At 33.8% G+C, this 12,998-nt stretch overlaps 1 protein-coding gene across 2 annotated transcripts in view; it reads left to right on the top strand.

Annotated features, from left to right (window-relative positions):
* LOC106720942 (SH2 domain-containing protein 4B) overlaps positions 1–12,998 on the top strand; it is a 47,644-nt gene that overhangs the window by 32,241 nt on the left and 2,405 nt on the right. For both annotated transcript variants that reach the window (XM_045681262.1, XM_014515748.2), the window contains exons 2-5: positions 7,431–7,545; positions 10,174–10,293; positions 12,175–12,348; positions 12,578–12,799. In XM_045681262.1, coding sequence (XP_045537218.1) covers positions 7,431–7,545; positions 10,174–10,293; positions 12,175–12,348; positions 12,578–12,799 — 631 coding nt within the window. The remainder of the gene's footprint in view (positions 1–7,430; positions 7,546–10,173; positions 10,294–12,174; positions 12,349–12,577; positions 12,800–12,998) is intronic.

Genomic DNA, 12,998 nt, shown 5'->3' with positions numbered 1-12,998 from the left:
AATTATTTAATTCAATACTTAATTTTGACATTAAGCTTGAGTGTTGTTGATACGCCGGCTTGATAATACATCATGGCGTCGGTCGGAACGCTGAGTGATTAGTGAATTGATACATACTTAAACCAATGATCTTATGACTTATGATAACATTGATACTTAGTAACAACTGCAATCTAAAAAAAAAAAAAAAAAAAAAGGGAAATGGATTAGCTAAGTGTGCATTTGAATAATGCATAATTATCGTGATTAAATAGTAAATACTTTATTGGCATAGCCGTTTGGTTTATATGAAATTATGCATAATAATGCATATTATTATGCAAAATAATGAAAAAAAAATTAGATTTCAATTTAATTTAAGGTTAATCTATATACTTTTCTTCGTACTATTCATGGCGATCATAGTATATCTTCGAGGGGAGTTCATTGCAGCCACTGATAGTGACAATGACTCACACTTTTGTTGTTTTGTTTTGTATTTTCTGTACTACAAAATATATCTAAATTATACGTAAAATGTTTGTTAGCAACAAGACCTACCGTTCTCCTATATCAGTTGTTAATTATTGCAGATATCCATTAAGTTGGTTGTACAGTCACATGAACGGAAATGTAAACATTGTTCTTGTTATGACGACATGACTTCTGATGGCGTTGTTCGATGAGTACATCATTTAATCAGATGATGTAAATTTCTTTTAATTTAATTAATTTTTATGACTACCATTAGGTATAAAGATCTTTATTTCTCATTAAAAAAAAACAAAAAAAAAAAAGGAGTAGATATGTTCGGAACCGTACCGCCGTGCGTAAACAACTTCTGTAAATCCGTGCTCGTAATTTTATTTTAAAAAAATTGTTATGAGTAATTGCATTTATTTAAAGTAATAGTTATAGTTTTTCTGTGCGTTGTAAGGAAGGTGTAAGTTTAAAGCGTTTGCTATAAACAAATGTTTTGTGAAGTTTTTAAATGTTATTAAACTATGCTGAACAATTATCGATATACCCGAAAAATAAATATGTATATCATACAGGCTTGCGGGTTAATACGTAATATAGATACAGAATACAGGATCAATATAAAGCAAAATAAACCTTAACACAATTATAGAAGAGAATCTAACTTGACAGAAATGACAAAGTTATATATGTAGAAAATATTGAGAGATTATTACAGTTCAGCGATGATATATGATTTAAGTTTATTTTTGAAAGCATTAATACTGTTACAATTCTTTATCTCGTCTGACAGTTGTTAAACATTTGAACGCCTTCGAACGAAATAGTTTTATTCCATAGTTAGTTCGCGGAGTAATAGATTTTAATTTGTGTTTGTTACGTCAGTTATGTTTGTTATCTCTTTTTCGAGTTTAATGTTAGACTTAATGTTTTTATTTGTTATGTTCATTATGAGAGTACAAGTCTTAAATTTAAACATTTGAGTGACATTAAGTAATTTTGTTTGTTATAAAGTTCATTAGTATGAGTTCGGTAATCAAAAAATTAAATTGGTGGTAATGATTTTCAGTAGTTGTGAATACATTAAATTGGATTAATACAGTGTCAATGAACACAGAGAATTCCATTCAATTGGAATTGAGGTTACCATTAAATTGGAAACACTTAGATTACTATTAAATTGGAAACAGTTAGGTAACCATTAAATTGGAAACACTTAGATTACCATTTAATTGGAAACAGTTAGGTTACCATTTAATTGGAAACAGTTAGGTTACCATTAAATTGGAAACACTTAGATTACCATTAAATTGGAAACACTTAGATTACCATTGAATTGGAAACACTTAGATTACCATTTAATTGGAAACACTTAGATTACCATTAAATTGGAAACAGTTAGGTAACCATTAAATTGGAAACACTTAGATTACCATTAAATTGGAAACACTTAGATTACCATTAAATTGGAAACACTTAGATTACCATTTAATTGGAAACAGTTAGGTTACCATTAAATTGGAAACAGTTAGGTTACCATTAAATTGGAAACACTTAGATTACCATTAAATTTGAAACACTTAGATTACCATTTAATTGGAAACAGTTAGGTAACCATTAAATTGGAAACACTTAGATTACCATTAAATTGGAAACAGTTAGGTTACCATTAAATTGGAAACACTTAGGTTACCATTAAATTGGAAACACTTAGATTACCATTAAATTGGAAACAGTTAGGTTACCATTAAATTGTAAACAGTTAGGTTACCATTAAATTGGAAACAGTTAGGTTACCATTAAATTGGAAACACTTCGGTTACCATTAAATTGGAAACACTTCGGTTACCATTAAATTGGAAACACTTCGGTTACCATTAAATTGGAAACACTTCGGTTACCATTAAATTGGAAACACTTCGGTTACCATTAAATTGGAAACACTTCGGTTACCATTAAATTGGAAACACTTCGGTTACCATTAAATTGGAACACTTCTATTGCTGACTACAGAGAATTCCATTCAATTGGAATTGAGGTTGCCCCAGAGGACTCGAAATTTATGTTAAAGAATTAGATAGGACAAACAAACTTGCAAGTACATTTATCTCTACGCCTCATGTAGTCGGAAAAACTACATGTCACGGTAAGGAATGAAGAAACTGGACAAATACTAAGAATGAACGTTACACATCTAAAAAGAGTGGAAGGGGAATGGAAATGTAATGGAAATTTAAATGAAGATACATCAAACATTAATGAATGAAACAATCTGGTTGGAAATTATTAATTTATAATTACAGTAAAAAAATATATATAAGATGTTTATTGAGTTGAAAATAATAATAAAATAAAACTTGTTAACAAGGAAGGGATGTAGTGTTTGTGTCTATGGAATAGATACAATTCACTGTCTCATGTACCACACTGGAAGGCACAGCTGTCTCTGGGTAGTTGAGTGACGAACGCGGTACGAAGCGGACGTGCGCCTGCGCTCCAGTGTGGTAGTGGTGAGCCAGTGTCTGTCCTTAATCATCTTTAGGGACCCTATGGTCCTACACTCATAATATAAAAAATAAGTGTACAAAAAAAAACAGATATAGTGAAATTGATAGTTTCTTTTTAATTTAATACCATCCACCTACATCCATACTCATTACATGTGAGTACAGTCTGTGTCAATAGTTCACATAAATTGTCTGTTTGTTGACCTACTGTAGATACTAATTACTCTGTGGGCGTTGGTGCGAGATTCAAGGGCGATGGTGCACATTGAAACAAAGAAATGATACGCAAAAAACATGTTTACATGTGTGTTACATTAAAATCAGCTTTTCTTTTATTCTTATAGTTTTTTTAATACTAAACTAGCTTTTACCCGCGACTCCGTCCGCGCGGAATAAAAAATAGAAAACGGGGTAAAAATTATCCTATGTCCTTTTCCTGGTTCTAAGCTACCTGCCCACCAATTTTCAGTCAAATCGATTCAGCCGTTCTTGAGTTATAAATAGTGTAACTAACACGACTTTCTTTTATATATATAGATAGATGTTGGCAGTTTGGTGCCCGAACGCATCTTTCTTTGTGCTAAGCGAAAGAAGTGACGTTAGCAATACGACCAGGATTCCCGAAAGTCTTCACTCCCGGATGTTTCTCAGCCATAACTTTTTCTGCTAACGATTTTACCCAGAATAATGAGCTAGATTATTGCTTGATGCTTATTTTATTTGTGTCCCAAATATGCAACTTTTCTCTTTTTGACGGTCTCCAAATTCACAATTCTTGTTTACGCGCTTTTTGACTTCACTTGTACGTATATTGCATGCTATTAAATTATGTTAAAGCATTGCCTTACTGGTTGAACTACTGCATTAAAAATATCTCAAAACGTGTCCTAACTTGCTCTGCTTTTGATATTGCACTGGTCGACCCCGAATGTACATGAAATGGACAATTTTCTCATGAGATTTTACAACTTGAATACTAAACATAAGTGTACGTACTCTTGCAATGTTAAAGCTCGATTATAGGGTTGTCACATTGACTATATACGAACTGTATTTACTGTCTAATATTGGAAGGTTTGCAAAAGCAAAAAAGAAGGGAGAATACTCCACTCATATAAGATCTTACAAAAATCATATAACAAAACTAGCTGTCGCCCGCGACTCCGTCCGCGCGCAGTTAAAAAAAACTAAATGGGGGGCGGGGGGGGGTTTATGAAAAATAGATGTTGGCCGATTCTCAGACCTACTGAATATGCTCACAAAATTTCATGAGAATCGGTCAAGCCGTTTCGGAGGAGTTCAAGTTCGAACCTCGTGACACGAGAATTTTATATGTTAGATAAATAAGGTAATAATATTTACATTAAGCTTTGGAAAAGAAGGCTTACAGCAGTAATTTAGTAAGGCGCTTATAAAGTTTGCGTTATACTTCATAGCCAAAAGTTTTTAGGCAGCCCTAACTTGAGCTAAACCTGTCCTATCAAGTCGGTATTTCAAGTCACCTTCACTTTTAAACGCCTTAGCTATTATCGTAGCGAGTGGTGCAACGGTTGATCACGACTCGCCTTTGTCTGCCGGCCTCGTAAGATCTGCTTGTTATACTGACTTTACTGCTCTATAGCACAACGTGTCTTTGTACAAAGCCACTACTCTGTACTGATTTTTGTGACGCACTGATTTGTATTGTCTCGATGTGTTTATTTTTTAATATAACTTATTGTTTTCATCTTTATTTATTTACATAATTTACATACTAATGTATATAGATAAAATTTATATTTAGCTTTACTTTGAATAAGGCTCAGTACACTAGTATAAAATTTGATTACAAAAGAAATAAATTCACGTCGCTCTTCATATCGAATGTTATACAGCAATGTTGCTGACAAAATATCAACTTAATTGCATCGTGAGTTCTGAATTTCATCAAAATGGGTAGGGAATAAACGTCCTCGACTGTACTTCGACCCGAGATACATGTTTGTCGTTATGAAATCCTTTTGAATCCTACATATGGTAATGATATTGCTTCAAAGATAATGACTCACAATTAGAGATACATTAAGCGATATTAATACTACTGCAATCATGTCTTATTACATTAAGAAATGAATTAACATCTTTAAATACATGTTTCTCCGTTAGTTTACACTGCAGAAACAACGTCAACATGAAAATATGTATATGTTTTTGTATAGGTTTCGTAGTGGAAACTGATTGTTTTAAAACTTGTTTATATAACACATTGCCCGTGTATAATTTCTCATGTTACATATAATAACAATGTTCTTTTTATGTTATTACTAGTTGTAACCCGCGATTCCGTCTGTGCGGAAAAACACTTTATTAGTAGCCAAGCCAAATTTTATGAAGATCCGTAGATCTGTTCCGGAGATACTATCAAACTATGCATCTATCCAAACATTCACATCTATATATATAAAAGAAAGTTGTGTTAGTTACACTATTTATAACTCAAGAACAGCTGAATCGATTTGACTGAAAATTGGTTGGCAGGTAGCTTAGAACCAGGAAACGGACATAGGATAATTTTTACCCCGTTTTCTATTTTTTATTCCGCGCGGACGGAGTCGCGGGTAAAAGCTAGTTTATAATATTAGTAAGCTTCATAGACCTTTACATATTGTTGTTTCAACTTTTTTTTTCCAATCTTTGTTAGCTTTGTAACAATTGAAGAGACGGAGCAAGTTTAAACCGGCGTCATTGAAATGAATTATTTATGCTGCGCCTGCGCACGGCTTTGTATGTCCGCTGCGAGGAGAACCTATTGTGTGGCACTTTCTGGGAAGTATGTACGATATGTATTCAAATGAAGCAACGTTTAGGGGTGTGTGATGAATTGGATTCAGAATTATTACAGAAAATGTATACACGACGTATATTATATTTTTAAGTGTTTTTTCAATATTGACAAGCTTTTATTAATGCGAAACTTGGGAGTTTTACGTCACCTTAAAGCAGAATTAAAGCAGAAAAATAATTAAATAGACAAAAGAATATTTTATTTTTCTTGTATTTATAAACAACTAACTTTTTCATTCGACGCGTCGAATTAAAAAAAATCTAGTAATAAATATAGCCTATGTTACTCAGTGATAATGAAGCTCTCTAATGGCATAAGAATTTTTGAAATAGCTCCAATAGCTTTTGAATTTATTCGTTACATATAAAATACAAATCTTTCCTTTTTATAAAATACTAGCTATCGCCCGTCATTCCGTCCGCGCGGAATTAAAAAAAAACTTAATAAGTAGCCTATGTGTTCTTCCAGACTATGCTCTATATCTGTGCCAAACATCAAGATCCGTTCAGCCGTCTCGGAGATACCTATAAACAAACATCCATCCATCGCTTTTATAATATTAGTAAGATGTATAGATTAGATTTATATCCAAGGTTTTTTGATTGATTTCACGACAATTGGTAGTTCTGTAGAATAAACACAAATTCCTTGTATAAAGCACGTAAAGAATTGTTGTTTATATGCGTTTTCTTTTGCTCGGAAAGATAATATTTGTTGTAACAAACCACATTGTTGTAGCCTGTATGAGGGTGCGGATGTTTTAACAAACAACAGCTGTGTTGAATTTTCGAAATAAATAAGCCGTTTGGAAAGCAATTTCTCGTTTAAGTTTTTTGAGATATCATTGTTAATTGTAATATAACCTTTCAGAATGATTTAATTATAAGAAATAGTTATTTTACGGCTGCCGAGTCGTTTAAGATATCCTTTGAAAATGGTTGAAACAGAAAAAAAGATAGGTTTATACGCTCTGAGCGAAACGATTACTAGAAGGTTAACGTCTTTTACACACGTTAGGTTAATGCGGAACTAAAAGATAACGCATAGTTAATTATACATCGATGGTCGAAGAAGGATGTGGAAGTAATCTAATTCGCTGCTTTTAGTTCTGGTACGACTACAATTATTTGTCGTTTTTATACATGGAATAAAAATAATATACGCAACTGGATAAAGAATTCTAGTCTTTAATTTTGGACTTTTTTTTTCTTATATACAATTACGTCTCTTTCTATTTGTGGCCAGTATTATTTGCGATGCTTAATCAAATTTCTAATGATTGCAACCACCTATTAGACTATACTTTTATCTATGGTTAATGACCTTTTAATGAATGATCGTGCATTATTTCTCTGAGTATGTTTAAAATGCACGTCACTATACGTGCATTTTAAACATACTCTATACATATTCTATACGCAATATTAAAGGCCCATTTACACGATGCAAGTTGCCTGTTGCATACAATTAAATTTAACCAACATATATCTTGTATAATCTAAATAACAGTTGCAGTAACAATTAATAAAGATTATTACGTACATTTGTTGCATTGGTATCGTCTAAATGGTCCTTTAGTTCAATATTTAGTTAAGTAAGCGATTTAAATGCTTAATTATAAGATATTTTTTGTTTTTCAGGGTGGTCGCCATGTTGCAGCAGATTCTGCGCGACATGTGGGTTGACCCGGAGATCCTCGCCGAGCTCGACGAGACGCAGAAACAGACGCTCTTTTGCAAGATGCGTGAGGAACAGGTAACGCTATAGTCTATTTACACCTTTACAAATAATTAACACTAGCTGTCGTCCGTGAATCCGTCCGCGGAGAATTAAAAAAACATAATAAATAATCTATGTGTTCTTCCAGATTTTGTTCTACGTCTGCGCCAAATTTCATCAAGATCCGTTGAGCCGTTCCGGAGTTACCTTCAAGCAAACATCCACTCATCTATCTATCCATCCACCCATCTAAACATTCGCATTTATAATGTTAGTAACATCGTTATCGTCGTTTCTAGTGGAAGCAGGACTTAGTGTTTAATTTAGACTTTCTAGTAAGCTGACATTGATACCAGTATTAAATTATATAATGATACGCTTTAAGTGCTTTCTAAATACAGAAAGTCCATAATCCAAGCCAATGGTGCTATGAAATAATTAAACTTGTACTCGTATGTCTATATCTGTAACGTAGATTTTAAGTTACTAGTAAGCATCTTTAACTGCTGCACTCAGAAACATTAATTTGTCACTAAGGAAGTCATTTAGTGTAGATTAAATGAGAATTAGCGCTAGAGTAACTGTATAACGTCCCTGAATGTGCTACTTAATGATAATAGGACTTAAAAGTCTATAGTTTTTTTTGCAATCAATACTCAATTATAAATAAATACTCAAAATAGATCTAGTTGGACAATAGCTTTATTTTTCATACAATTACCACACGATTTCACGCCATTTTCACGTCGAGTTTTTTTCTATTTCCTTTACCTTTTTTTTATTCTAACAATAAATGTTACGTGTTATTTTTAGATACTATATCAAGGACGGTTTGCGGTTTTAATAAAATACAATCGATGTCGATCGGTTTTCTTTTGTTACATTCGAGTTTTGTTAGTTTCTTATACTCATGGTAATACATACAGTAAAAAAATTTGCTTCTAAGGACCGAATATCGCACAAAAAACAGTAGACCTTGCACGAATATTTGAAACAAGCGCCTTCGTATTAACATCGTCAATTATTTCAAAATGAGTATTAGATTGTTAGTTTACTTTATATCCGACTAGCTATCGCCCACGACTCCGTCCGGACGGGATTATAGAAAATTTTATAAATAGCCTATGTGTTCTTCCAGACTTGTTCCAGACTATGTTCCACATCTATGCCAAATTTAATCGAGATTCGGTGAGCCTTTCCGGAGATATCTTTAAGCAAACATCCATCCATCCATCTAAAATACGCATTTATAATATTAGTAAGATAGGTTTACTTTATAGCGCTGCACAAACTTTAATACAAATTTTATAAACGATTTGCAAACGACGATACGATGGCGCATGTTATAAACACTACAACCATAGATTTTACGAGAGTTTTCCCATGACACAAGTTTTCCAGTTAATTGCTTTGTGCACGTCAAACGACATTTCATCGTAGTGTTTAGAAAATAAACTGCTCAACTGTATTTTATCCTGTGAGTCAACTCGTATGAGTCAGAGCTTACAGGAATGCAGCTGTCATTGTTTGGTTCTTTTTAACCGATTTGTCTCATTATGGTTGTGCTTGTTCAAGATTCTATTTCTAACAGCGACGTTTTATGGATATGTTTTTTTATTCAAGTAATAACTTAAGTCAAGAACAAGGTAAACGGAAAGAATCATATATTAATCAATTACATTTATGTTGTTTTAAGATCTAGAATGTAACATAGAGGTTAATGTTAGATTTTTTTATTATGCTTTTTAAACGTATGTCTTGTTGTACAGTCAATAGTTGTTTAATTGTATATGCAATCAAATCTGGGTAAACGAGAGTCTAAGGGACCTCAGTACTATTCTCGCTTATAGGGGCTTCCCTCTAATCCGAGTTCGAGTCCGAGAAGTTGTTCATAGGGACCGAACAATGACTCTCGCTTATAGAAGTCCGTCTGTATTGGACTTAACCTTGTCATGTCTGTATAGTGTAAGTCTAACTAGAATAAATGTTGCTGCTAAGTCGAATCAGCTTTACTGCGTTCAAGGTGATTGCAGATTTATTTGTTCACGTGTGTCAAGAGGTCAGCACAGTATTTTTTTTTAATTTATAAATACAATTTGAACCATCTATTTTTCAAAGGTAATCATCTCCGTGGGGACGTCGAACAAGGTTTTACAAAGTAAAAAGTTTTGGCTTAATTTTTTACGGCCGGCCGACTGCCTGTCACCAACCCTAGGGTCCCAAAGCCTTATCGAAGTTGTCCTAATTTATTAGTGTTTCCGTCCGGCGCCATTTGTTATCGCCAGCACTAAGACCGACTGCGACGCCGCAGCATCCGCCGATAACTAACATTGACGTCCGTCTACTGCGCTCCCGATTGCCCTTATCTCTGACGTAATAATAAATAATATTACGTCTCTGCTCTCTGCAGAGAAAAGATTGTGTAATCTTTGTTGTGGTGCAGATTAAATATAATATTTTCTTCAATTTTATAATTAGAAGTTATACATTATAGTTCCCATTTGGAGCGGTTTAGACACAATTCTTTCGTATTTTCCACGTCTTTACTAAGGTTGGTGTACATTCGTCTAGGATGACTTCTACCATTTAACACCAAGTTTCTGAATATATTCAATGACTTATTATTATTAAGTTTTTGTTGTTCAAGTATGCGTTTGTTTACAGGTGCGTCGCTGGCGTGTGTGGGATGATAAAGTGAGCAAAGAAGTCATAGACAAGCCAAAGTTTGAAGCTAACGGGAAAAAGCACGTGCAGTTCCTGAAGGGCGAGGATGGTGAACCCTGGGTAAGTCTACTATTAGTAACGACTATGCCGTAGAATAACAGTGGTAGAATCCCCAGCAACATTAGCTGAAAGAATGACCTCGATTGGTGCAATACCACGACTATACAGAAGACACGCGTCAAGTGGAAGTAATTCTTTGTTCATCTGTGGGTCTAGTACGAATATCTGTGACAATCGTCTTCGTATCGTCAACGTCAATTATGTCAAAATTAGTATGAGATTTTTGGTGTACTTACGTTGACGATACGATGGCGGTTGTCACAAATATTCGTGCTAGGCCCACTTATGTCATGTAATATATTATAAATTACTATGAAGTAAATAACTGTTATATTATGCAAACTTAAATGGATTAGATACACTGATTTTGCCCTTCACTCTATATTGTATAAATATTAATAAAAGCAGGTTGTTTTTAATAATAGAAAATGATATGCAATAATAGACCTTATCTCCATCACTATTAAGTAGTATTTTGGACATCAGTGAGATCAGTTACAAAAAGACTACAGTAGTAATGAAGACGGATACATTCAAGTGGAATATAAATAAAAAAATACTAGTTTTTTTACGACGTCGTAGTCTTACACAATTAGACATATCTAGACTTTTACCACGTCCATAAGTAAGTTAAATGCGTACGTTTTAGCGCGAAATCACCTCGCAGCGACATCTGACCATAAACAATGATATAACATTTGCGCGGGAAATTGGGCTAATGGCGGCCAAAGACGTTACGCTCATATGTAACGGTCAAGTTATATATTCTAGAACAATTCAAATTTTATGCTTACATTAAACTAATTACATAGCACGGTTCACATGAACTTCGCAAGTAGGTTACCTCCTTTTAATGTACTTGTTGTTTTAGTATTTTTCAACAAATTTGCAGTTACTCTTTTTAGTTTTAGTTTTATTTTGTTATCGTAATTATATTGTTGACGTAAACTCTGAAATTATCTTATTACTTTTTATGTCATTACAGTTTTGTAGACATTTTGAGATAGGCTTATATCATTATTAGCTGTCGTCCGCGACTCCGTCAGCGCGGAATTAAAAAAAAACTAAATAAGTAGCCGATGTGTACAAAAAAAACTTAATATGTAGACTGTGTTCTACATCTGTGACAAATTTCATCGAGATCCGTTGAGCCGTTTCGAAGATATCTTGAAACAAACATTGATCCATTCATCCATCTAAACATTTGCTTTTATGACATTAGTAAGAAGTAAGATAAATGAAGGTTAAAAAAAACTTAATGAGTTTAGTGGTGTATGAAAAATAGACGTTGGCCGATTCTCAGACCTACTCAACATGCTCACAAAATTTCATGAGAATCGGTCAAGCCGTTTCGGAGGAGTACGGGAACGAACATTGTGACACGAGAATTTTATATATAAGATAAAAAAAAACATACATAGAGGAAACTAGGTTTATCCTTAAATATTGCATTCATTTATCAGGACTATGTCTAGTTGCGTTGTTGACTTGAAGACAATTTGATTGTAAAAACGTAACATAACCTTGGTCTATTTTAACCTCGCCCTTCCTTTATCTACGTACAACGTTATTGTCCTATATTTAACGTAATTGGTATAAAACACCAAGCCCAAGTGAGACAAGGTCATGTAATTCTAAACGCAAATTATAAAGGAGCTTTACTATGTTTTTATATTGAAAGGTAACAAAATATATAAAAACCGATAAAATTTCTTTTATAAATTGAGGTGGACTTTTTGGAACAATGATTTCATTTTAAATTTATACGTTAAAATATGATGTGGTTAAATTGGTACAGACGTTAATCGAAAAATATCAATTAAAACAAGTTATTTAAAAACTTATTACATCCCTAATGTTATACTCTACATCTTTTGCCAGGTATGGGTAATGGGAGAGCATCCTGACGACCGCAGTATCGAGGATATTCTAGCTGAAGAAGCTCGTCAGCGCGCGCTGTCGCAAGCCTGCCAGGAGGCGCACCAGCTTAGGAAGTCGGTCGAGAAGGAGCTTACACATCTCATTGAATTCCAGCCGCTGGATACCTTGGAACAGGTAATGTGTTATATAGTTTATTGCTGTTAAAGTGGTTTTCCAGTCGGATCATAGATGGCGCTCAACAATAACGCAATTTCACAAGATCATGAAATTGAGATTATGTGTCTCTGGTGTTTCGAAATCTTTTTTCATTCATCAATTATAATCCGGTATTATGAATGTTATTTTCAGTAACTATATTAAGCTGATGTACAAAAGTATTGAGATTATTGATGTATTGTTCCAGAAGTTCGATTTATCCCCAAAAAATGTTGACTCGCTTGAGGATACACTAGACCTGTACTGCTCAGTGGACGAGCTGCGCGCGCGCATGGAGGAGTTGGGGCCGATGCCCTCGCCCAAGGATCTGGACAAGGCCGAATTTGACGCCATGAAACTCGACCTCAACAAGAATACAATGCATTTCAACTTCATTGAAGGCAAGAGGGACGTCAGAGATGTGATACAGGTTAGTTTTATAATAAAATGACAAGAATTTTACCATACGTTGTATAACTGCTATCAATAAACTTTTAGAAGAAGAGAAGAGAAAGAGGATTTCTTTTATGTAACGAAGTTCAAAGTACTTCTATTATAGACAACTATTGATACCCTTGTAGACCTTATAAATCCTAGAAGTTAACGGCATTTCACTGGTATAGAGTGGA

Source organism: Papilio machaon, chromosome 15 (assembly GCF_912999745.1).
Source record: "Papilio machaon chromosome 15, ilPapMach1.1, whole genome shotgun sequence".
Lineage (NCBI taxonomy): Eukaryota > Metazoa > Arthropoda > Insecta > Lepidoptera > Papilionidae > Papilio > Papilio machaon.
The sequence above is the reverse complement of the archived record's forward strand: the minus strand, read 5'-3'. Positions and strand labels throughout refer to the sequence as shown.